We start from the raw sequence: 26990 nt of genomic DNA, 5'->3' as shown, positions 1-26990 counted from the left end.
GCAGTTAACAAGAATATCAGAGGAACAGTGGGGGGTGGGGTGGGAGGGAGAAATACCATGGGGAAATAGTTTTACTTTGTGTAATGACTCATCCATTCCCAGTCTCTATTCAAGCCTAAGTTAATTGTATCCAGTTTGCAAATTAATTCCAATTCAGCAGTCTCTCGTTGGAGTCTGTTTTTGAAGCTTTTTTGTTGAAGTATAGCCACTCTTAGGTCTGTGATCGAGTGACCAGAGAGATTGAAGTGTTCTCCAACTGGTTTTTGAATGTTATAATTCTTGACGTCTGATTTGTGTCCATTCATTCTTTTACGTAGAGACTGTCCAGTTTGGCCAATGTACATGGCAGAGGGGCATTGCTGGCACATGATGGCATATATCACATTGGTAGATGCGCAGGTGAACGAGCCTCTGATAGTGTGGCTGATGTGATTAGGCCCTATGATGGTATCCCCTGAATAGATATGTGGACAGAGTTGGCAACGGGCTTTGTTGCAAGGATAGGTTCCTGGGTTAGTGGTTCTGTTGTGTGGTGTGTGGTTGCTGGTGAGTATTTGCTTCAGATTGGGGGGCTGTCTGTAAGCAAGGACTGGTCTGTCTCCCAAGATCTGTGAGAGTGATGGCTCGTCATTCAGGATAGGTTGTAGATCCTTGATGATGCGTTGGAGGGGTTTTAGTTGGGGGCTGAAGGTGATGGCTAGTGGCGTTCTGTTGTTTTCTTTGTTGGGCCTGTCCTGTAGTAGGTGACTTCTGGGTACTCTTCTGGCTCTGTCAATCTGTTTCTTCACTTCAGCAGGTGGGTATTGTAGTTGTAGGAATGCATGATAGAGATCTTGTAGGTGTTTGTCTCTGTCTGAGGGGTTGGAGCAAATGCGGTTATATCGTAGCGCTTGGCTGTAGACAATGGATCGAGTGGTATGATGGATGAAAGCTAGAGGCATGTAGGTAGGAATAGCGGTCAGTAGGTTTCCGATATAGGGTGGTGTTTATGTGACCATCGCTTATTAGCACCGTAGTGTCCAGGAAGTGGATCTCTTGTGTGGACTGGTCCAGGCTGAGGTTGATGGTGGGATGGAAATTGTTGAAATCATGGTGGAATTCCTCAAGAGCTTCTTTTCCATGGGTCCAGATGATGAAGATGTCATCAATGTAGCGCAAGTAGAGTAGGGGCATTAGGGAACGAGAGCTGAGGAAGCGTTGTTCTAAGTCAGCCATAAAAATGTTGGCATACTGTGGGGCCATGCGGGTACCCATCGCAGTGCCGCTGATTTGAAGGTATACATTGTCACCAAATGTGAAATAGTTATGGGTCAGGACAAAGTCACAAAGTTCTGCCACCAGGTTAGCCGTGACAGTATCGGGGATACTGTTCCTGACAGCTTGTAGTCCATCTTTGTGTGGAATGTTGGTGTAGAGGGCTTCTACATCCATAGTGGCTAGGATGGTGTTTTTAGGAAGATCACCAATGGACTGTAGTTTCCTCAGGAAATCGGTGGTGTCTCGAAGATAGCTGGGAGTGCTGGTAACGAAGGGCCTGAGGAGGGAGTCTACATAGCCAGACAATCCTGCTGTCAGGGTGCCAATGCCTGAGATGATGGGGCGTCCAGGATTTCCAGGTTTATGGATCTTGGGTAGCAGATAGAATACCCCAGGTCCTGGCTCCAGGGGTGTGTCTGTGCGGATTTGTTCTTGTGCTTTTTCAGGGAGTTTCTTGAGCAAATGCTGTAGTTTCTTTTGGTAACTCTCAGTGGGATCAGAGGGTAATGGCTTGTAGAAAGTGGTGTTGGAGAGCTGCCTAGTAGCCTCTTGTTCATACTCTGACCTATTCATGATGACGACAGCACCTCCTTTGTCAGCCTTTTTGATTATGATGTCAGAGTTGTTTCTGAGGCTGTGGATGGCATTGTGTTCTGCATGGCTGAGGTTATGGGGTAAGCGATGCTGCTTTTCCACAATTTCAGCTCGTGCACGTCGGCGGAAGCAGTCTATGTAGAAATCCAGGCTGCTGTTTCGACCTTCAGGAGGAGTCCACCTAGAATCCTTCTTTTTGTAGTGTTGGCAGGAAGGTCTCTGTGGGTTAATATGTTGGTCAGAGGTGTGTTGGAAATATTCCTTGAGTCTGAGACGTCGAAAATAGGATTCTAGGTCACCACAGAACTGTATCATGTTCGTGGGGGTGGAGGGGCAAAAGGAGAGGCCCCGAGATAGGACAGATTCTTCCGCTGGGCTAAGAGTATAGTTGGATAGATTAACAATATTGCTGGGTGGGTTACGGGAACCATTGTTGTGGCCCCTTGTGGCATATAGTAGTTTAGATAGCTTAGTGTCCTTTTTCTTTTGTAGAGAATCAAAGTGTGTTTTGTAAATGGCTTGTCTAGTTTTTGTAAAGTTTCTGCCATGTACATTGGCCAAACTGGACAGTCTCTACGTAAAAGAATGAATGGACACAAATCAGACGTCAAGAATTATAACATTCAAAAACCAGTTGGAGAACACTTCAATCTCTCTGGTCACTCGATCACAGACCTAAGAGTGGCTATACTTCAACAAAAAAGCTTCAAAAACAGACTCCAACGAGAGACTGCTGAATTGGAATTAATTTGCAAACTGGATACAATTAACTTAGGCTTGAATAGAGACTGGGAATGGATGAGTCATTACACAAAGTAAAACTATTTCCCCATGGTATTTCTCCCTCCCACCCCACCCCCCACTGTTCCTCTGATATTCTTGTTAACTGCTGGAATTAGCCTACCTGCTTGTCACCATGAAAGGTTTTCCTCCTTCCCCCCCCTGCTGTTGGTGATGGCTTATCTTAAGTGATCACTCTCCTTACAGTGTGTATGATAAACCCATTGTTTCATGTTCTCTGTGTGTGTGTATATAAATCTCTCCTCTGTTTTTTCCACCAAATGCATCCGATGAAGTGAGCTGTAGCTCACGAAAGCTTATGCTCTAATAAATTTGTTAGTCTCTAAGGTGCCACAAGTACTCCTTTTCTTTTTGCGAATACAGACTAACACGGCTGCTACTCTGAATACTCAGAGTGAAACTGTCACCACTTAGAGTTTAAAGCTAGAAGGGACCATTAGATCAAGTCTGACCTCCTGTATATCACAGGCAATCAAATTTCACACAGTCATGGCTGTTCAAGCCCAGTACGTTGTGGTTAGCTAAAGCATATCCTCCAGAAAGACATCAAATCTTCAACTGAAGACATCAAGAGATGGAGAATTCACACTATTCTTAGTAGTTTGTTCCAATGGTTAACCACACTGACTGTAAAAAAAAAAATTGTACCTAATTGCTAATTTAAATTTCTTTGGATTTATATTCCATCCATTGGTTCTTGTTGGTTCTTGGTTCTCTGCTAGATTAAGGAGACTTTTAGCTCAAGTGTTTTCTCCCCATGGAGGTATTTATACACTGTAATCAAGTCACCTTTTCTCTATGATAAGATGCGTGGATTGAGTTCTGTAAGTCTTTCGCAATCTGGCATTTTCCCTAGCCCTCAAATGATTTTTGTGGTCCTTTTTTGTACTTTCTCCAGTTTTTCAACATCCTTTCTAAAATGTGGATACCAAAAGTGTACACAATATTTTGGGATCAGTCTCTTCAATACAGTATATAGAGATAAAATCACATCCTTATCCCTACTCTCACTGCTCCCTTGTTTACATTACCCAGGATTGCATTAGCCCATTTTGCTACAGCATCTCACTGGGAGCTGATATTGAGTTGCTTGCCTGTTATGACCTGGTCCAGAATCATTGCTTTCCAGGTTAAAGTCCTCTGTTCTGTAAGCATGGCCTGCATCCCTTGTTCCTAGATGTATAATTTTGCATTTGACTATATTAGAACATATTTTCTTTAAATGGGCCCAGTTTAACAAACAATCAAGATTGTGCAATATGAATGCCTTGTTTTTATCATTATTTATCACTCTGCCAATCTTTATGGAACACCCCTAGAAATGCCCTAATTTGATGATGATTCCTCATTGACAACTACGTTACTACTTTTTAAGATCTATCTGTTATCCAATTCTTATTCCATTTAATGTGTGCCTTTTGATATATTGTAGAGTGCTAATATTTTAATCAGAATGCTGTGCAATACTAAGTCAATGTATTACAACTTTGGAGTATCTTTATCAGCCAAACTTGCATTCTCCTCAGAGAATGAAATCAGATTTCTTCAATAAAACCTATTTGCCTTAAAACCTATGTTGACTGGCATGAATTATAGTCCTATCCTTTCATTCTTTATCAATTCAATCTCTTATCAGTTTTTGCATTATTTTGGTTGTGATTATGTCAGACTGACTGGTGTATTGTTACTTAGGTCATCTCTCTTGCTCTTTTTGAATATTGGCACAATAATAGCACTTTTTCAGTTTTCTGGAATGTCTCTGGTGTTTCAAAATTTAAAAAATAATATGAATGAGCCATAGATTTTCTTAGCCAATACTTTTGGGACTCTTAGATGCAAATTATCCATGTGATAAGTGTATATCATCCTACTTCTTTCCAAATAAAAACTAGAAATATTTATTGAACAATATTAACAATGAAACATGCTATAAAGTTTTCCAACATCCATTCAAACCAAACCTGACAGGTTTTAAGTAGCTCTTAAAAGGAAATATTTTTCCTTCTCCTCTTACAGCTTTTCCACATGATTTAGCATTTGGATTAATTATCTTTGTATGGCACCATCTGGCCATATTTTCTTTCTCCTCACATACATGCACATATTTGCTTGAATCATAGAAATATAGAGTCTGTGCCTGTCACACGAAGGCAGGACCAAGTATACCTAGACCATCATTTACAGCTGTTTGTCTACCCTTTTCTTAAAAACCTCCAATGATGGGGATTCCACAACCTCCTTTGGTAACCTATTCCAGTACTTTACTATCCTACGGTTAGAACCTTTTTCCTAATAGCTAACCTAAATGTCCCTTGAAGCAGATTAATCCAATTACTTCTTGTCCTAACTTCAGTGGACATGGAGAATAACTGATCACTGCTCTCTCTTTATGACAGCCCTTGCCATATTTGAAGAATATTATTAGGTCCCCCTTGGTCTTCTTTTCTCAAGACTTAAATATGTCCTTTAAAAAAATATTTTTCCTCACACATCATGTTTTCTAAACCTCTTATCATTTTTGTTGCTTTCCTTTGGCTCTCTCCAGTATGTGCACATTTTTTTAAAAGCATGCACCAATAACTGGACATAATATTCCAGTTGAGGTGTCACCAATACCGAGTATAGTGGAACAGTTACTTCCCATGTCTTATATGTGACAATTTTGTTAATATAATCTAGAAATATGTTTGCCCTTTTTGCTTCTGCATCACATTATTGTCTTGTATCTGATAGGTTGTTGTGATGTGGCCTTTGTTGTTATGGAGTGGAGGAGAATAAAATGGCATAGAATGAATATCAAGCAGCTAGAAATAATTCCTTCGGCTTAAAACAAAGGTATCAAGCGTAGTTAAAGCTACATCTTCTCCTAAGAGGAACAGTTAATCTTGCTGTTTTCTGAACATGATTCTTATTCCAGTAATCCATTATCTCCAGCAACAGCTGATAAGATAGCTGTTTCTTTTCGTAGTTTTCCGGACATGCAGCTGAATTTCAAGAAGCTGTCAACTCTCTCATTAAAGTCGTTGATATGAGCAACTTCTCCCTCCATCATAATGAGCGTATCATTGATTAGATTATGTGAGTGTGAGTCTGCAGCAGTCCCTGTGCTGACTCAGTTTACTATATGTGTTCTTACTATCAGAATTACAGTCTGGTCAACTGGGTTCTGAAGGCCACCAGGCAAAGAGTGCAGGTTCTCTGGCTGAGGTACTGGCATTCATTAAATATTAATGATTAATATTAATTGACGTGAGTTGACAGCATCTAGGTGACAATGCAGAGGATGACCATTTTTGTTCGGTTTTTATTTACTGTATCAAAATGAAACATTGAGGAGGCAGAAGTGATTTTGTCTGTCTGTGGGCTATTTTAGTTTCATTAACCTAAAGTTAAGTTACAAATCCTTCCAGGTAGTAACAGTGCTGGTAATATATATCTCAAGCTTTAGTTTAGTAAAAGTAACATCAACCAAGATGAAAAGGAGGACTTATGGCACCTTAGAGACTAACAAATTTATTTGAGCATAAGCTTTCATGAGCTACAGCTCACTTCATCGGATGCATTCGGTGGAAAATACAAGCTTATGTTCAAATAAATTTGTTAGTCTCTAAGGTGCCACAAGTACTCCTTTTCTTTTTGCGAATACAGACTAACATGGCTGCTACTCTGAAACCTATCAACCAAGATGTATTTGAATAAATAGCTAAGGAGCAAGGCTGAATTTTGCATTCTGAGAGAAGAAATGCAAAGTTGGGAAGCACAGTGAAACCTGTCTTAAGTGGAAACTCAAATCAGGTTGGAAAAATAAAGGAAAGTTACAGAAGTAGAGCAGTATTAATCACAGGTTTAGGAGTGTGGAATAGATTAGATAGGGAGGGGAAAAGATAACCTGACAGTATACTACAGAAAGAGCAAAAGAATGAGCATTAAAGAGGGAAGAAAGTGTATGCCAAAGGGACACTTTCAATACTAATTGTCATGTATTTAAAAAAAAAAAACAACCTTTTTTTTAATCTAGCCTACTAATAATTACTAACAATATTGTAAACAAAAATCCTTTACTTTTTTCTGTTTAATTTTTGCTATTCATTCACTTTTGACAATGCAACTAGACAAATTTCACTTGCTTATGGTTAGTTTCATTGTTGGGTCATTGCACGTTCGCTGAATATTACAATATTGGGCTTGCAGATAATGAAAATATGTGTTCTTTTAAAATCATCTGGTTCAGTTAATGTTTGTTTGTTTTTAAAATCATGGCAACATTTTTATTGTTTTCAAACTTTCTAGAATGTTTTACAAAACAAATGTTGGGTCTAAATTGAACAGTGTCTCTTAAATTGTTTTTTTTTTAATTAATTTACTGCCTAGATCTAAATTTTCATGTAAGAGATGTACCCAATAATCTAGTGAGACAGAAATTTGTCACATAATGTCATTATGGTATTTCTGGAGCAGTTTTAAAATATTTGATGACTTTTTATAAATTTTATCAAGAAGGTTTGATTCTTTAACATCAATTACAGCTTCCCATGTACTCACTTTAGCCACTGTGACACTATCACATTCCATGAAGCAACTTTTTCTATAAATCCTTTCATCTGTTCACCAAGAGGAAGCTGAAAATTATCTGCCTCATGCACTCTCTGTCTTGGGGCTCTATTTAAAAAATCATATGCCTTTTCCATGCCATTAAATAGATCTATTTCTAACACAATGCCTTTTTGGAGGTAATGTCATAGTCTTATCACCTAACAAGAGGTTATGTGATCTGAATACTACTGACCTGACAGGTTTATGGCATCATAAGCAACTGGGCATCTCTGCTGCCTAGAATTTGGAATAAGACAAAGCTTTTTGACTATGTTTTATTGCCTAAATTTTCCCTGCAAGGCTTTATGCACCTTTAATGGAATCTCCCTGTCGACTCTCATACTAAGTGATGCCTATTTACCTAATTTCTTTGGAGATAATTATGCTGGAATTTCATTTTATGGCTAAGTATTCAAAGCTTAAATAAGGTTAAACTTTCAGATTATTTTCATGTATATTGTATCGTGTTAATTGTGCTATGACAAAAGAATTCAGGTTGGATCATTACTAGAACTTACAGAAAATAAATAAGAGTGCAGTGTACAGCTCACAAACATTTATGATGAACTCCAGAACTATCTTACCTCTGAAAAGTCAGTTCCACTGAAAGGCGTCAATATTTAATCTCTTACAGCAAAATTATTTGTGTCAGAATATGCACCACTATCACTGAAATATCATCTTTGCTATGCTTTGTTACACTATCTCAAGATATAATTATGAAAAATTAAAATCAAACAACCTTCTGCTCTGAGCAATATAATCAAAGGAAGTAATATGGCAGTTGTGACATTTTAACTGATAAATAAAAGCTTAATAATTAGGGCAATAAATGTTAGATAATTGGTTTTAATGTACCCCAAAATGAAATCAAAGCATGTATCACATGAAGGGAGAGCAGCCTCATTTTTTTTCCTCTTAAATCTGAGATGACGCTAATAGAACAAAAGAGTCAGGCTGGCTTTGTCAGATATACTCTATCACATGAATACCAATTGAAATAAGTCATGGTTCTTTTTAAAAAAGTGCATTGTTTTATTCCCATACCAAGAATTATTAATGACACAAAATTGTTCCTATCACTTAGGAGTATCTTATTTATGTTTTAGAAGTACCAGAACAAATTATATCATTAGGGATTGTGACAAAGTTCCTCCTCTACCTTGGTGGGTCTTGCGCTTATTGGCAGAGTTGCTTGCCTTGGACCTTCATGGCAGCCCTTAGTTTGGCTGTTTTCGTGAACCCACAGTCCAGGTCAACTCCTCCTGTGTCTGACCAGGAGTTGGGAGGTTTGGGGGGAACCCGGGCCAGCCCTCTACTTCACGTTCCAGCCCAGGGCCCTGTGGAATGCAGCTCTCTAGAGTGCCTCCTGGAACAGCTGTGCGACAGCTACAACTCCCTGGGCTACTTCCCCATGGCCTCCTCCCAACACCTTCTTTATCCTCACCATAGGACCTTCCTCCTGGTGTCTGATAATGCTTGTACACCTCAGTCCTCCAACAGTCAGTGTTCTCGCTCCTATTGCCTCTTGCTCCCAGGTCCTCACACGCACACCACAAACTGAAGTGAGCTCCTTTTTAAAAGAAGTCCTGATTAGCCTGCCTTAATTGATTCTAGCAGCTTCGTAACTGGCTGCTGGTGTTCTAATCAGCCTGTCTGTCTTAATTGTCTCGAGAAGGTTCCTGATTATTCTGGAACCTTCCCTGTTACCTTACACAGGGAAAACGGACCTACTTAGCCTGTTCCTGTCAAGGTTCCTTCCCCACTCTGAACTCTAGGGTACAGATGTGGGGACCTGCATGAAAACCTCCTAAGCTTACTTTTACCAGCTTAGGTTAAAACTTCCCCAAGGTACAAACTATTTTACCTTTTGCCCCTGGACTTCCACTGCCACCACCAAATGTCTGGGTTTATTTTTTTGAGAAAGAGTTATTTGGAAATGTCTTTCCCCAAAAAATCCTCACCAAAACCTTGCACCCCCCTGCCTGGGGAAGGCTTGATAAAAATCCTCACCAATTTGCATAGGTGACCACAGACCCAAACCCTTGGATCTTAAGAACAATGAAAAAAGCATTCAGTTTCTTACCAGAAGAATTTTAATAGAAGAAACAGTAAAAAGAATCACCTCTGTAAAATCAGGATGGTAATACCTTATAGGGTAATTGGATTGAAAACACAGAGAATCCCTCGAGGCAAAACCTTAAGTTACAAAAAGACACAAAAACAGGAATATCCATTCTATTCAGCACAGCCTATTTCCTCAGCCATTTAAAGAAATCATAATCTAACGCATATCTAGCTAGATTACTTACTAAGTTCTAAGACTCCATTCCTGTTCTGTCACCGGCAAAAGCATCACCCAGACAGACACAGACCCTTTGTTTCTACCCCCCCCTCCAGCTTTGAAAGTATCTTGTCTCCTCATTGGTGATTATGGTCAGGTGCCAGTGAGGTTATCCTAGCTTCTTAACCCTTTACAGGTGAAAGGGTTTTTCCTCTGGCCAGGAGGGATTTTAAAGGTGTTTACCCTTCCCTTTATTTTTATGATATGCCCCCCAAATCACAGCTAGGGTGAAATGCTAGCTGGGATTTCTTCCTGGAGCTCTAGGAAAAAAACAGAGTTAATAAGACACATGCACCTATAAATATACTACCAAGTATATAAAGACTAACAATATTTTCTACATTTCAAGGACGATTTTAACCAGTTGATTCTGGGAAACTTTCATGGGAGAGTGCATCAGCCACTTTGTCAGAAGCTCCTGAGATGTGTTGGATGTCGAAATCAAAATCTTGGAGAGCTAAACTCCACCGAATAAGTTTTTTGTTATTTCCCATGGCGGTATGAAGCCACTGTAGCGCAGCATATTCGGTTTGCAGGTGGAAACGCCGTCCCCAAATATATGGGCATAGCTTTTCCAGAGCGTAGACAATGGTGTAACATTCTTTTTCACTGACTGACCAGTTGCTTTCCCTTTCAGACAGTTTTTTGCTGATAAACACTACAGGGTGGAATTCTTGATCCGGTCCTTCCTGCGTTAAAACTGTTCCCACACCACGCTCGGACGCATCTGTGGTTACTAGGAACGGTTTGTCAAAGTCTGTGGCCCTTAGTACAGGGCCAGACATGAGTGTCGCTTTAAGTTGGTTAAAGGCCTTCTGACACTCTTCGGTGCACTGAATGGCATTTGGCTGTTTCTTTTTGGTTAGGTCTGTCAGTGGGGCAGCAATTTGGCAGTATTGCGGTACAAATCGTCTTGTAATAACCGGCCAAGCCTAAGAAGGATTGAACCTGTTTCTTTGACTTTGGGACAGGCCACTTTTGGGTAGCATCCACTTTGGCCTGTAGGGGGTTGATAGTTCCTTGACCCACCTGGTGTCCAAGGTAAGTCACTCTGTTTAGGCCTATTTGACACTTCTTAGCTTTAACAGTTAGTTCTGCCTCCCTTATGCGCTCGAAGACTTTTTGTAGATATTCCAGGTGTTCTGCCCAGGAATCCGAAAAATTTGCCACATTGTCAAGGTAGGCAACTGCATATTCTCCTAATCCTGCTAGGAGACCATCTACAAGTCTTTGGTAGGTGGCGGGTGCATTCCACAGCCCGAAAGGGAGTACATTAAATTCATACAGCCCAATATGTGTGGTGAAGGCTGACCTTTCCTTGGCGGATTCATCTAGCGGTAGCTGCCAGTACCCCTTGATTAAGTCCAAGGTAGAGATGAACTGGGCCCCTCCCAGTTTCTCTAATAGTTCATCTGTGCGTGGCATTGGATAGTTGTCTGGGTGAATTACAGCATTTAGCTTACGGTAATCCATGCAAAAACGTATCTCCCTATCTGGTTTGGGAACTAGACCCACTGGAGATGCTCATGCACTGCTAGAGGGGCGGATTACACCCATCTGTAACATATCCTGGATCTCCCGTTCTATAGTAGTTTTAGCTTGAGGAGACACCCGGTAAGGTTGGACTTTAATTGGGTGAGCATTACCTGTGTCAATGGAGTAGTATGCCCATTCAGTCAGTCCTGGGGTGCATAGCTAGTGCACAGCTTCTGGATCTACTGTCACTGCATACGCCCGAGGATCATGGAGAGGTTTACTTCTTCCATGCCACCAGCACTTTTCCCTTTGTAGTAGACACCTTCAGGCCACTCCGCGTCATCTCCTCCCTGGGCTGTAAACTGACAAACTTTTAATTCTCTGGATTACTTCTTTAGAGAATTAATATGGTATACCTTAGGGTTTCAGTTGGAGGTGGGGAATGCTATGAGATAATTAACAGCTCCCAGGCGCTCCTGGACCGTGAATGGCCCTTCCCACGACGCTTTCATTTTATGGGTCTGGCGCGCCTTTAAGACCATGACCTGGTCTCCTACTTTGAAGGAACGCTCTCTGGCATGTTTATCATACCAGGCTTTTTGCTCTTTTTGAGCATCCTGTAGGTTTTCTTTAGCAAGGGCTAGAGAGGTTCGGAGGGTGTTTTGTAGGTTGGTTACAAAGTCTAGAATGTTAATTCCTGGAGAAGGTGTAAATCCCTCCCATTGCTGCTTCACCCATTGTAACGGCCCCTTAACCTCGTGGCCATATACAAGTTGAAATGGTGAAACCCCTAAACTAGGATGTGGTACAGCTCTGTAGGCAAAGAGCAACTGCTGCAACACTAGGTCCCAATCATTGGAGTGCTCATTTACGAATTTACATGTCATGGTCCCCAAAGTTCCATTAAACTTCTCCACCATGCCATTTGTTTGATGGTGGTAAGGAGTGGCAACCAAGTTATTTACCCCCAGAGGTTTTCCATAGTTCATGCCAGGAAATTAGTTCCTGCATCTGTGAGGATGTCAGAGGGCCAACCTACCCTGGCAAAAATGTCTGCTAGTGTCTGGCACACACTTTTAGCCCTGGTGTTGCTTAAAGCTACTGCTTCCGGCCATCAGGTGGCAAAATCCATGAAAGTCAGTATGTATTGCTTTCCTCTGGGCGTCTTTTTCGGAAAAGGACCCAGAATATCCACAGCTACTCAGTGAAATGCAACTTCAATGATGGGGAGTGGCTGGAGAGGGGCTTTGACCTGGTCTTGGGGTTTTCCCACTTTTTGGCATACCTCACAAGACCGGACATAGGTAGAAACATCCTTGCCCATTCCCTCCATTGGAATGACCTCTCCAGCCGGTCTTTGGTCCTGTTCACCCCAGCATGGCCACTAGGATGATCATGGGCTAAGCTCAAGAGCTTGACCTGGTACTTAGTTGGAACTACCAACTGTCTCTGAGGATGCCAGTCTTCCTGGTGTCCACCAGAAAGAGTTTCCTTGTATAAAAGTCGTCTTTCTACAATAAACCTGGATCATTAGAAGAGCTGAGAGGCGGTGGGTTGCTCCGTGCCGCCGTTCAAGCTCTCTGCAGGCTTTCATTTACTTCCTGTTCGGTCTGGAACTGTTCCCTCGATTGCTGGAGACATCAGTTCCTCATTGGATTGTGGACCTATGCTTGGTCCCTCTGGAAGCGATGTAGGGGATGGAGGTGTTTCCGTTGACTGTGAACCACTCTCCGCTGGTGCACTATGTTGTGGTTCAGGCTCCGGCTGAGCCTTTTGTGTATGGTTATCGGCTGCTGATGGTTCAGGTTTGGTGGGGCCCTCTGGGGTTGGGGTTGCAAGTACTGGATTCAGTGCTGGCAATGGCAATTCAGTGCTGGTTGTTCTGCTGGTTCTGGTTCTGGGACTGGATCCACTACTACTGTTGCAGACATTGGCCTAGAGTCTGGGTCCATCACCTGTGACCGGGTCCTGGCAGAAGTTTCCAGAACAGCGCTAGGCATGACGGCTGGTTTAGTCTGGCTGCGGGTGACCAGTCCCACCCTCTTGGCTGACTTCACATGATTGGCCAAGTCTTCCCCCAACAGCATAGGGATGGGATAATCATCATAGGCTGCAAAAGTCCACTTTCCTGACCAGACCTTGTACTGGACAGGCAACTTGGCTGTAGGCAAATTGAAAGAGTTGGACTTGAAGGGTTGAATCGTCACTTGGATCTCTGGGTTGATTAAATTGGGGTCCACTAAGGAAGCATGGATAGCCAACACTTGTAGTCTGGTGTCCCTCCACACGATGACCTTCTTCCCGCCCACACTCACAGTTTCCCTCTGCTTCGAGGGTATCTGGGATGTATCTGGGCCTGTGACCTCTGGTGTGATTCTGGTGCAATGAACTGTAATCTGTTGGGGTTCTTGGGGCAGTTGGCCTTCACATGTCCCGGCTCGTACATTTAAAACATCATCGAGCTGATGGGTCACTGGGGCGAGGTGGGTTGCTGGAGAATGGTGTGGCGGGACAATAAGGTGGCTGGAGGGTTCCTTGGGGGGTAGGTGGGGCCTTGGACGGCGCCCAGTAGTAGGGGGTGGTCTGAGTTTGTCCCTTCTGGTATCCGCTCCAACTGTGACCAGTTTTTTTTTCTTTTCTGCCACCTCCACCCATTTGGCTCCAATCTCCCCCGCCTCGATTACAGTTTTGGGCTTCCCATCTAGGATGTGTCTTTCTATTTCCTCAGAAACACTCTCTAAGAATTGCTCCATTTGCATTAGGAAGTGCAAACCTTCTGGAGATTTAACACTTGCTCCTGATATCCAGGCATCTCAATGTTTCACAATGTGATAGGCATGTCGCGTAAATGACATGTCTGAATCGCCGTCTGACTCTTACGGCTCTGAATCGCCGATGGGAATGCTCGGGTGTTAGCCCCATTCTGACTCTCACCTTGGTTTTAAACAGTTTATACTGGTTCATGCGTTCCCTAGGCATTTCAGCTGCCACCTCAGCTAAGGGTCCACTGAACTGCGGCCTCAGCTCTACCGTGTATTGGTCTGTAGAGATGCTGTACCCAAGGCAGGCCCTTTCGAAGTTTTCTAAGAAGGCCTCGGTATCATTGCCTGCCTTGTAGGTGGGGAACTTTCTGGGAAGTGGTATCTGGAGAAGGATTGCTAGGGTTTGTTGGTATATTCTGCTGAGCCTTTGCCTTCTCCATCTCCAGTGCATGCTTCCTCTCTTTTTCCTTCTCCTCCTCCACATGCTTCCTCTCTTTTTCCTTCTCCAGTTCTTTGGCCATTGCCTCCCTTTCTTTGTCCTTTGCCTCCATTTCTCTCCTGTGAGCAGCCTCTCGGTGTTGTTCTGCCTCTTTCGCTGCCTCCATTCTGGCTAACTCTAATTTGTGTAGTGTCTTGGTTTCTGTCATCTTTACCTCTCTGTTTTTTACTAACTTGACACCTGAGGGGTAGAAATAAAACAAACAAAACTTGGCTTGTAAAATTTTGCTGTGTTCTAATAGGATACCTATATTCTCTGATAGTGATTGTCAGCCTATAGAAAAATCCAAAAAAAACCCAAAACCTAACACCTTTGGCTCTAGGCAAATAGGCAGAAAACCTCTCTAGTTGCTCTTAGGAAACAAACTTCAGGTCTGTGAAGACTGGTGAATTTCCCTGCAGGAGGTTAACTATCCTGCCTTTAGGTAGAGAAAACTCCAGCTCAAAAAAGACAATTCCCTTTTGTCTCTGCTCTGGCCCCAAAACAGAGAGAAAGACCCCAACTACTTCCAGCAGCCCAAAGAAAAAAAATCCCTTTTAAAATCTGTTTTCCATGTTCAAAAAAATCAAAATCCTAAAAAAAACCCCCAAAACTAACACCTTTGTCTCCAGGCAAATAGGCAGAAAACTCCTCTAGTTGCTCTTAGGTAAAAAAAAAAATAAAATAAAATTAATGTCTATGAAGACTTGTGAATTTCCCTGCAGGAGGTTAAGTACCCTGCCTTTAGGTAGAGAAAACTCCCCCTCACAAAAGACAATTCCCTTTTGTCTCTGCTCTGGCCCCAAAGCAGAGAAAAAAAAACTCTAACTGTTTTCAGTTTAACCTGCTTTCCATTAGCCCAAAGGAAAAACAAATATTTCCTTTTCAAATCTGTGCTTCTGGTTCAAAAAAATCTCAAAATGATTTCAAGTTGATCCCACCACTCTGCCACCATGTCAGGGTTCCTTCCCCACTCTGAACTCTAGGGTACAGATGTGGAGACCTGCATGAAAACCTCCTAAGCTTACTTTTACCAGCTTAGGTTAAAACTTCCCCAAGGTACAAACTATTTTACCTTTTGCCCCTGGACTTCCACTGCCACCACCAAACGTCCGAGTTTATTTTTTTGAGAAAGAGTTGTTTGGAAATGTCTTTCTCCAAAAAATCCTCACCAAAACCTTGCACCCCCCTGCCTGGGGAAGGCTTGATAAAAATCCTCACCAATTTGCATAGGTGACCACAGAACCAAACCCTTGGATCTTAAGAACAATGAAAAAAGCATTCAGTTTCTTACCAGAAGAATTTTAATAGAAGAAACAGTAAAAAGAATCACCTCTGTAAAATCAGGATGGTAAATACCTTATAGGGTAATTGGATTGAAAACACAGAGAATCCCTCTAGGCAAAACCTTAAGTTACAAAAAGACACAAAAACAGGAATATCCATTCTATTCAGCACAGCCTATTTCCTCAGCCATTTAAAGAAATCATAATCTAACACATATCTAGCTAGATTACTTACTAAGTTCTAAGACTCTATTCCTGTTCTGTCCCCGGCAAAAGCATCACCCAGACAGACACAGACCCTTTGTTTCTACCCCCCCCCCCCTCCAGCTTTGAAAGTATCTTGTTTCCTCATTGGTGATTATGGTCAGGTGCCAGTGAGGTTATCCTAGCTTCTTAACCCTTTACAGGTGAAAGGGTTTTTCCTCTGGCCAGGAAGGATTTTAAAGGTGTTTACCCTTCCCTTTATTTTTATGACAGGGGCTAATATATCTGCCTTCTATTACTCTCCTGTAGTCATATGGCCCGACCCTGTCACAAGATATGGTTTCTTCTTGATGGGTGTATATCGACGTACAGCTGTTGCCTATGAGAGTTATCACCATATGAATCAAGCAGAGAATGTGTCTCCCAAATAATGACATTATTTTTCAACAATTATTCTTATAGCTATTACAGAGAGCAGTAAAAGTGTACTGCAACTACCTTCCTAAAATTCACTCATGCTGTCTGTCTCATTTATACAGTACTATGGAGACAGGCCTGAAACTTACCTAGAAATGAATTTTTAGGGCCAATGTTACTATAAGCCCATACATGAACACTTCATTAATATTAATATGAGTTTCACCATGGATGAAGAGCAATATTTGACCATAACATTGGTAGATAGTGAGTTCTGAGAAAATCTGAATTAGGATCTGATATCACTATTAAATTTACCCAAAATTTCAATAAAGGGATACTAAATGGTAATGAGGAAATTCAGAAACATATAATTTAAGAAAGTATTATGGGAAACCTGTACCACGGAGTAAGAAACTTACCCAGTATCACACAGGAAGTCTGGGACAGAGCTGGGAACAGAAACCAGGATTCCTCACTCATGACACAAGGGCAGCTATTCATATTTTTCTGAAGAAAATAATCTGAAAAGGCAAGCCTTAGCCATGGTGTCTGCAGTCATTACTATTATAGTTTTCAGAGCAGCAGCCGTGTTAGTCTGTATCCACAAAAAGAAAAGGAGGACTTGTGGCACCTTAGAGACTAACAAATTTATTTGATCATAAGCTTTCATGAGCTACAGCTCACTTCATCGCATGCATAAATTTGTTAGTCTCTAAGGTGCCACAAGTCCTCCTTTTCTTTTTACTATTATAGTGTTGTTTTGGGGTGGCTAACACTGTAAATAAAATTATAAATGTTCTATTTAATTTTTTATAACCACCAATCACAAGTCATGTGAAACCACTGCCAGCACTTACAGAAAGTATATAAAAGAGAGCAGTGTATTGCTGACTAATATCAGTGACGAGCATCAGATCTATTTTACCTCTGAAAAGTCAGTTTCGTTAAAAGATGTCAATATTTAATCTCTTGACAGCAAGATTATGTGTATCATAATACGCACTGCTATCACCGAAATGACATATTTGTTATACTGGGTTATGCTATCTAAAGATAATACAAAAAAACCAAACACATGCAAAAATTCTCACCTTGTTTCTTGGTTTCACGACTAAGCCAAAACTCAAATCGCGTTCATGTAGAAATATTGCAAACTGTGTGGGTTTAAATGATAATCAGGAAACCAAATGAAACCTGATGGTTTTGAATCCAACCTTTAAATTGAAATTCATGTGATATGAACTCATGATCACAATTAATGAAAATGTTTGGAATTACTGCCTTAGAAGCCAACTCTATAGAATCCCCTTCCTCCCCTTGAGCAGCTGCAGAGCCAGTAGGAGGAATTCTCAGTCGATATCCTGACCCCTATAGAGCAGGCACCTAAGGTTGTTGGGTTTTAATGTGAAAGGAGGTTACTTGAGTTGTGGCGCTAGTGTGCATGCATCTATTGATCCATCTATTGGAATTAATAATACTAGACAAAGGAACTTCTGGGGATAGTCTCTAATGAGGGGGATAAAGAAACAGATGACATGTATTGACATAATAAAAATTATGCACAACCCCCTGAAAAATGAAACTGTTGATTCACCATCGATTTGTCAGTTAATAGGGTTATGGAAATGCCTATGGAAAGGCATTTTGGGGAGTTAGAGATCCAGAAATTTGAGTTTGAGTTATATTTCATAAGGTGTCAGGAGAGATCATTGTTTTTCTCCACTTGCCAGGTTTCCACAAATGGATGTTCAGTTTGAAACTTGTTAATTTAATATCATAAATGACAATGTTGAAACAATGTATTTCTTACTAGTTCAGTATGCAAACCAAGAAGAGAATTTGGTGTCTTTTTTGTTAGGGTTTTTTTTCCCCCATCTCTTATGAGGCTGTTTTGAATTAAAATGTTCAGCCAGCATAGTGATTCTGGAAACTTTTCTAAACTTAAGCTTTCAACTGATTTCCACTTAGTCTACATTAGAACCAAAGCAACAAAATGGTATTGAAAATCTTTTGTTTAGCCCTGTGATTTGAAATATCAATGGAGAGGGAAGGAAAGCTTATTTAAACTCAAGCTGCATAATATAGGTCCAGTAAAAAAAATGACAATACTTTTATCAGTGAAGATAAAAGCTAATAGATCTTAAAGGTCATCAGCCATTTTTTATATGATGGCCATTGATGTATGTGAGTCAAGAAGTAAAAATGTTCTATGGAAAACATGAAAGAGCATTTTTTATACAAAAGAAGTGACTTTTCTGATTCTCAGTGGCCTCACCCTTTGTTTTCTCCTGAAACATAGTATATTGCTTATTGATTGCTGGCAATATGGTGATCCAGTTATGCTGGCAAAAGGAAATTGTTAATTCAACTGCAAAATTGTTGAATTTCAAGTCATGTGAAAAACAAACAAGAAAGATCTCATCATTTGTTTCCATTCTCCACCATTTCAATATAAAGAAGAAAATTAGGACACTGTAATACCATGTGATGTGGCAGAGCGGTCCCATACTGGCAGTGAGGGGTTTAAGGAAGCTGGCAAGCTCTCCACTGCTAATGAAAGGGTTGGGGAAAGCCTGAGAATCCATATGGTCCTACCGCACTACGTCTGTAGCCAATCTTAGATGTGGAAAGGAGAGCTAAAAGGAGGAGAACCAGTCTAATTCACTGTTGATGAGGAAGGAGGGTAAGGCCTCTCCTGATGGGAGAGAAGCCTGGTTGCAGCCTTGGGACAGAGTTTGCTTGGCAGCAAAATCTGCCCTCCTAGTAAGGTCAATCAGACCCAGTGGCATGGCAGGGGTGAGGGGCAAGGGAACTGGCAGAAGAACAGACTGTTTGGGAGACCAGCCCTGAATGGAAGGGTGGGGCCCCACCAAAAGTTTGTGGGATGACTCTATTTTGAATTGAGTTTGTTGTGTTCTTGATTACCTTTTAATATTTATGCCCTGAAAGTCATAGGGCTGAGGGGTATTCTGGCTAGCAAGCCAAGGCACCACTACACTGGACCTTATCAAAATAGAGACCTACTAGCACAGACCCACAATGGGGTGACTTGTGTCTGGAGAGGCCACAAGAGGATGGCACATCTTTGAAGTTTTGACTGTTTTAATGACTTCTTATGGTGGAGTAACTATAATTACAATAGTTTGGTGGCAGCACAATGTAGTAGGATACAAGAGACTTCATTTTGAGAACAATGAACTCCTAGGAGTAGCGTATTGTTGTTGTTTTTTCTGTGCAAAAGGCATAAGAAGCTGCATTGTATAAGAAGATTCATCTCGGACAATCTGTGAAATGCTAATGGTATATTTATGAGGGCTGTATAGCTGCCTTCCATAAAGAGAGACAGAGCAGCGGCCACCAGAGAAGGAAGATGAATAAAAGGCTGAACAATTGAAAAATAGGTTTTAAAAATGTATATTAGTAACTTATGGTCAGGTGTTGGGAAAATGGCGCCTACCACCTCTCTACAAAAGCATAGAAATATATTTATAATTTGTAGATACACTGCATTTTCTTTACTGAAAGTCATCTTTTGTAAATACTGAGTATGTGTATTTTCTTAGCCATTCAGAGCTTCTCTGGCCTATTTGTGGAGATTTCTGATTATGTTAAGAACACTTCTTGTTCAAGGGGGAAAGATATGGATCTTGACCGGTATTACTATTTAATAATTGTATATTGCATATATGTAACTGTTTAATCAGTAGTTTTAAAGCATTACATACTGCATTTCTTGACACAAAAAAGACATGCCTGGAACATGGAAACTCTCCATTTTAATACATGGGAAGAATTTTCATCTATGAGATTACTTATAATAATTGTGCATTTTTTCCATCTTGAGCCTAAGAAAAATGCAAGAGTTGAGTATTGGGCTATGGCTGAGTGATTAGTTTTTATTTAAAATAGAATCTGAAGAGTATGTTCCTTGCAATGCCTCCCATCTGTAGTGCAGATGTGGTGGATCCTCCATTATTGAAATCTTTCTATCAGGATTGGATATCTTCCTTAAAAATAGGTTATTGCTCAAATAGAAGTTGTGGACTTAATGCATAAAATATTGTGGCAGAGTCTTTGGCTTGTGCTCTCCAGGAGGTTAGATTAGATGGTGATAATGATCCACTCTTAAAATATATAAAATCTGTATTTCACATCCAAGCTGCAGTTTCAAAAAGCAATGCTAAATCTTCTTCCCACTACAATTTATCAGGTATGTTGTGGTATTTTCAAGTTAGTAAGTCAGTTTTTCTAAAGCTGAGGGTTTTTTTTCTTTATTCATTTTTGTCTTGTGTAACAAATCCAGATATCATATATGTCATTTTGCATTAATCAGATTATTTGTATTCTGTATTGAATGTCTTAGATGTCATGCATTTGTTAATGCCATGTCCTTACATGTAATAAATGGAATAATCGAGGGAATAGTTCTAATTTTCTTTTATCTCTCTCCCCCACTTCCACCTTTCCTAGAATTTATTGTTCAAATGCAGGAGTTACAGCTTAGTGCAGGAGGCCTTGAATACATTTGGGTCACATGCTGTCCTTCCTTAAGAAAATCTTTGGAAAGGGACACTAATTTAAAAAAAAATCCCTCCAATTTGCTCTAGGGCAGTGGTTCTTAACCTGGATGCACGCACCCCCTGGGGGTGCGAGACATGCCAGATTTTTTTAGAAGGTAAATCATCAAAAACACAAATTAAGCGCAGGCACGTAAGTACAACTACTTTGTTTCATCAAACCTATGTATTTATTTAACATTATACATTTTTTAACGATTACTGTAATATACAAACAGGTTTAAAGAACTGACCTATTTCAACAATTTTTGATACGGGGTACGAGAACATATTTTGATTTTGATCAGGTGTGCGAGAACATATTTTGAGAACCAAAGGGGTGCAGGCTGCAGTAAAGGGTAAGAACCACTACTCTAGGGAGACAGCTTTTGAGTCTTGCAGAGAGACCCCACGTAGCATTACATAGGCAAACTGATCCCACAAATACTGCAGATACTGAATGTCTGTGCATAATAGTCTCCAGCCACACTATCCTAGTGCATCTGCAAGGACACCCTGCTCATCCATGCTGCTCTCTGAATCCCTATTTGTGCCCTACCCCCCTGCAGATGTACAAAGGGTAGTTAAATGCTGGGGTGTTAAGTACCATGCTTGTTTTTTTTTTCTTGGAAAGATTGAGTTACTGTGGGTGCATGACATGTATAGTGTTTTTTCTTGTTTTGCACCCCCCCACACCCTTCAGGCTGGTGTCCCCTGCCCGTGAAGAGGCTCCACTGCAGGTTGTTTGCAAAGAGGGGCTTTTAAGAAGTTGAAGGGAAGGGTAATGCTCTATTGGCTGTACTTCCTTCTCTTTATGGGTACCACCAGCTCTCACCTTCCTCTGCAGAAGAGGGAATGCTTGGTTCTGTAGCAGCAGGACTATGATTATCTCACTGAAAATTTTCTTTAATAGAAAAAAACCCAAATTCAATGTTTTTCTCGCCATTATCTGGAATAACACAATTTAAAATCTATATTTTATACCATCTCAATTTCTTTAATATCTATCTATATATATTATGATAGACCCAGGCCAGTTGGGTACAGCAGAGTAGCAGAAGGCAGATATACTGGCCACTGGATTAACAGTTTTCTGTTCCCTGACTGACCAGAGCAGGGGCTGCTCCAGGCTAATGAGGACACCTAACTGCAATTAACCTGCAAAGAGTCAAGTGAGGCCATTAAGATAATGTGACCACCTGACTCTAATTAAGGCCCCTCTGATAATATAAAAGGGCTCACTCCAGTCAGGTAGAGAGGAGTCAGAGGAGAGGAAGTGCAGTTGAAAGGCTGGTTAATGAAGACATCCTCAAGTCATTGGTAATGGAGTCCTAAGGTAAGGGAGAAGCAGGAGGGCTGTGGGGAAGTGGCCCAGGGAAATGTAGCAACTCTGGCAGTAAAAGGTTGGCTGCCAACAGCTGCTACCATTAGGGTCCCTGGCCGGAATCCAGAGTAGAGGGTGGGCCTGGGTTCCTCTCAACTCACCACTAGAGAAACACCTCCTGGGAGTGGAAAACAGCCCCTGTCAGGACAGGAGGCTAAACTGTTTTGGCATAAGTCCGTAGGAGCAACAGAGACTGTGGGAATTCTCTCACCAACCTCCATTGCTGGCTTATGATGAAAAGGGCTCTGTAGACTGTATCCCTGGCCCTAGAGAGAGAAGGTCTATGTGGAGGGTTGCAGTGAGTCTCTGAAACTAGCATAAACCCTCTGGAAGCGCGGGACCCACAGGGGCAAGGTCGGAGCTGTGCCACAATGTATTTGCCCTCTTTATGCCAAGTTGGTTTCTTACTTCACAAAGAGAATCAATCAATAAGACACCAAGCTAATCGTCCATCCCTACATGAATGCAGCTTACAGCAAAAGGACTAGATCTGCCGCAAACTGTTAAACCCTTTTACACAAGGACAAAAGAAATATCATTTAGCAGAACAGCCAAATTGCTTACACATGAGTAGCCAAGTAAAAAAAAATTGTACCTTACACTAACAGAGGCATATTAAGTACTGTGTTTATGATTGCCAATGTAAAATCACACTGCAAGACCAGTATAGTTTGTACTGTTAACATAGAGCTCAGTTCTGCCCTCCTCACTGTTGCTGAGTAGTAATTTACTCTGCAGATTGTCCCCAGGTATCCTGCTGCTTTCAGTGAGACTGACCCTGAGCTGGTGTAAATTGTCATAACTCCACTGAAGTTAATCTTCTCTTGAAATAAGAAGCCAACCTGATTACAAAAGAGTAAATATAAAAAATAAATTGAGAGAATATACAAATAGATTTTAAATTGCAGTGACTCAATTTTGATTTCAATGGGTCTGTTACAATTTACACCAACTGAGGAGGATCTGTCCCCTTATGTAGAAATGTCATAATGTGAATAAAGGGTGGCAGAATCAGGACCACAATTAGCATTAGCTATTTGTAGTGTATAATACATTAATGGGTCACATGTTGAAGACAATACAGTGTTGGGAGTTTGAAGTTACTATACGCATAAGGGGCAATTAACAAAGGCACAAAAATTAAACAGTTATAAAGCTAATAAACATTAATACAGTAATATGTTAATAATGTATGCTCTCATGTCGAAGAGTGAAGTTTTGATTCCAAAATTCAATAATGCTACATTTCACTGTTGCTACTAATAATTTACACTTATATAGAAAACTTCATCCATAGATCTGAAAGTGCTGAATGTTCATAAACATTCTCCTCCTCTACTGCAGATAGGGAAATTGAAAGACAGTGAGTTTAAGTACTATGGCTAAGGTCATATAGCAAGTTAATACTACTAAGAGAGACAGTGTGTGAAATACAATGAGGAGGCAATAAGATAATAAGAAAAACCCTACTGCCATGTTTTCCAGAGCCTCTGAATCATGAACTTAGAAAAAAGTCTAATGGCATTCTCCAGGGGCTTACAAAAACTTTTTCTCTCTCTTTCTTTCTTCCTTTTCCTTGAAATATGTATATTTGTGAGGACAACTATTTTTCAAGGCATTCGTGTGTTTGTTTGGTTAGTTTCTTCCACTTCAGGCTGTGCTTTAAATATTTAGAAATATTTACCGGGTAATTATATTTAGGTGCTATATATTTAAATATATAGTTATATGTAAGTACATTCTATCCCCCCAGATGGAAGGCGTAGTAGCATTTGTATAATTCATTTTTCTCCATCCCACATGTCTAAAATCCAAACACTTAAAGCAAGAATTTCAGATATGGCTCATGATGTCATGTAAATAGAACAACTCACAATTCATGTGTGTTTGCCCCACAAAGTTATTGTCCCTTTCTGCTCTTTTTGAAGTCAATGGCAAACATACCATTAACTTTGAAGGATCAGGACTCACGTTACAGCAGGATAGAAGTAACAATGATTTTTAAGTGCCTCTTGTTCTTAATATGTTCTTAAGTGTGTATGTCTTTCATTCCTTGCACTAAAAACAGTAGATGAAAATTATCTTCAGCTATAGTCTTATCTATATTTCTATGAACAGAAACTTGAGATATGTTAGTAATGGAATATTAAACACTCTTTATTAATAAAAGGCTAGAAATGTTAATTGCAGAAAAACATCAACAACAAGCATGGATAACTCATTGCTTTTCCCATTTTGAAGTACAATAGTTTGATATGAAACTTTTGGTAAATTCACTGTATTTTGTAAATACAAGTTCTTTAGTTTATGAACCAGAAAATGCATCATGATTATTTTAGGGACTGATATACCATTTCATGGGGTTTTTTTCTTGTTCATTTGTCTCTTCTGTTCTTTCTCTCTTACATGCTGCAGTTGCAAACATATTGTGGCGAGAGGAAGGTACTAACACATTATTTTTTCTATACTATGATATTTTTTTCTTTTGTGCCTATTACATTTCTTGTTAGCAGTCAGTAGTTCTAGTAATTATCTTTTCATTTATAGGGGTTTTTTGTAAAATATCATGGCATTTTATATAATGCCTTTATATAAGCATGCTTATTTTGGGGCAAATTGATCATTTACAATAACTTTTTATTGTTTGTATTTAACCTACATCTGTGTAATGTCAAGGGTATAGGAACAAGGAAACTCAGAGTCAGAACTGAAAATCCAGGCTGTTGCTTTGCCTTTAACTTGTCCTGTTGATGTTATAAATCTTTCATCCATTCAACCTATCTGTACTTAGAATTTTAACTGCATGCTGTAAATCATTTGTAAAGAGTGTCATCTTGTGCAGCTCGCAGAATAATAGAGAATTCTGATTGGTTAATTAGTCCATAAGACAAAGCAGTTTCTTCTTGATATAACATTGTGACTCTGGGGGAAAATGTCATGACCTTTTGGAAACGTCTCTGAGGGATACATTTTATGGCATAAGCAGTATCAGGTGTTTGTGCAGTTTAGAACACTGTTGTCTTCCAATGATAGGTATTTTGCAGGATCTGAGTGCTGTGCTTTAATAAGACTTACCATAGCAATATCTAGGCACAAGCAAAAATGTTGAAGCTGAAGTGTTAATAAGACCCTTTATTCTTAACTCTGACTAGCCCTATATTCAATTAAAGTTACAGGGAAACTTTCAAATATTTCCATAAATGTAAGATGAGGCTTTTTTTTTTTTTCAATTACTTCCAATGAAAGATTCATGGTAGCTGAGTTTCCCACAGATTTTGCTCTGTGCTACAGTGCTCTTTTGCCACAGTAGATGTTGATGGGTGGTACTCAAATACATTTTTTGTGACTGAATTTTCTGTTCCATAGAAATCAAAATTCAAAATATAACATTTGACTTGGAAATGGCCTAATTACAAAATAAAACTTAGCACATATCCTTTATGCTGCCAAAGTGCTTTACAGATATTAACTAGTTCTTTCAACATCCCTATTTTACGGGTTCAATCCATTGACCTCAGTCGAGCTAAGCCAAGGTACACCAGGTGGGAATCTGGCCCAGAGAGTTCAAGTGAGTTTCCCAAGACAACACTGAGAGTCACATGCTAGGGTTCTTGATTCAGTTGGTGGGGACTGAGAATCTAACATGTATCACCCTCCAAGCTTATTTTGCAACTTTAGCAAAGGGCTCTCTCATTTCTTGTCTTGTGTAGAACTGAGTACATTATTGGCCCTTTTTGTCTGCTGAGTACAAGCTGAGTGTAAACTTTTCAAGCCTAATCCTCGGTCATCTTCTGTGATTAGAGAGTACCTATCACATTTTTATTGCTTCTGTAACAATAGTTATTAATAATAAAGAAATAATGTACCAGTGTGTGGACTGATGAGAACAGAGGAAACATGTCCCAGACTCTTGTATGCCCCCAGGAGTCCTATTTGTGGAGCAGGGACTGTAACCAAACACTTACAGACCAATGGGAGTCCTGTTATTGTCAGGTCAGTCCCTGTGCCTTTAGCAAGTATTGCGGTTGCCAGGAAGGTGATAGCAGACATCCAATAAAGGCAAAACCAGGAGGAGGTATGCCTCTTCTCCCTTTCTACACTGTTTTAGCACTCCCACGATCCTTACCTTTCCTTTAAGTCCGATATTTACTTATTGCTGTGCCTTGATGGATGTGAGTATTGACAGTCCAGTTAATATAGGCTCTCACAGTTGTAGTTATTGGTCAGCATGAATGCATCTGGACCTTGAAACAATTATGTGGTAAAGTCCCAGACAACTGGAGAAGGGCAGGCATAGCATCTATGTTTAAAAAGGGGAACAAAGAGGACCCAGGGAATTATAGAACAATCAGCCTAATTTTGATACCTGAAAAGATAATGGAACAGATTATTAAGCAATCATTTTGTAACCTCCTAGAGGGTGGTTATAAGGAATAGCCAACGTGAATTTGTCAAGTCCAAATCATGCCAGACCAACGTAATTTGCTTTCTGTTTTTTGACAGGGTTACTGTCCTAGTGGAGTGGGAGGGAGCAGTAGACATGATGTATCTTGATTTTAGTAAGGCTTTTCACATGGCCCGCATAACATTTTCATAAACAAACTAGGGAAAGGTGGTCTACATGAAATTACTAAAAGGTGGGTGCACAACTGGTTGAAAGGCTGTACTTAAAGAGTAGTGATCATGGTTCACTGTCAAACTGGGATAATGTATCTAATCCCACATGGGTGTGTCCAGGGTCCAGTACAATTCAATATTTTCATTAATGACTTGGATAAAGGAGGGGAGAGTTTGCTTACAAAATTTGTGGGATGAAAAGAAGTTGGGAGTGGTTG

At 40.4% G+C, this 26990-nt stretch overlaps 1 protein-coding gene and 1 long non-coding RNA gene across 3 annotated transcripts in view; one reads left to right on the top strand and one right to left on the bottom strand.

Moving 5' to 3' along the window:
- Nucleotides 1-26990, top strand: part of FSTL5 (follistatin like 5) — a 560774-nt gene that overhangs the window by 475542 nt on the left and 58242 nt on the right. Inside the window, exon 11 of one of the 2 annotated variants that reach the window (XM_038400977.2) lies at nucleotides 24571-24597. The exons of the other annotated variant lie outside the window; for it this stretch is intronic. Coding sequence (XP_038256905.1) covers nucleotides 24571-24597 — 27 coding nt within the window. The remainder of the gene's footprint in view (nucleotides 1-24570; nucleotides 24598-26990) is intronic. 2 annotated transcript variants of the gene reach the window in all.
- LOC122459862 lies at nucleotides 8639-26057 on the bottom strand. The gene is made up of 3 exons (XR_006280812.1): nucleotides 26034-26057; nucleotides 25305-25309; nucleotides 8639-8873 (listed from the first exon to the last, which is right to left on the bottom strand). It is a non-coding gene; the product is annotated as an uncharacterized LOC122459862 (long non-coding RNA).

This window comes from Dermochelys coriacea, chromosome 4 (assembly GCF_009764565.3).
Source record: "Dermochelys coriacea isolate rDerCor1 chromosome 4, rDerCor1.pri.v4, whole genome shotgun sequence".
NCBI classification, from domain to species: Eukaryota; Metazoa; Chordata; order Testudines; family Dermochelyidae; genus Dermochelys; species Dermochelys coriacea.
This window is presented reverse-complemented; position numbering and strand designations above follow the sequence as displayed.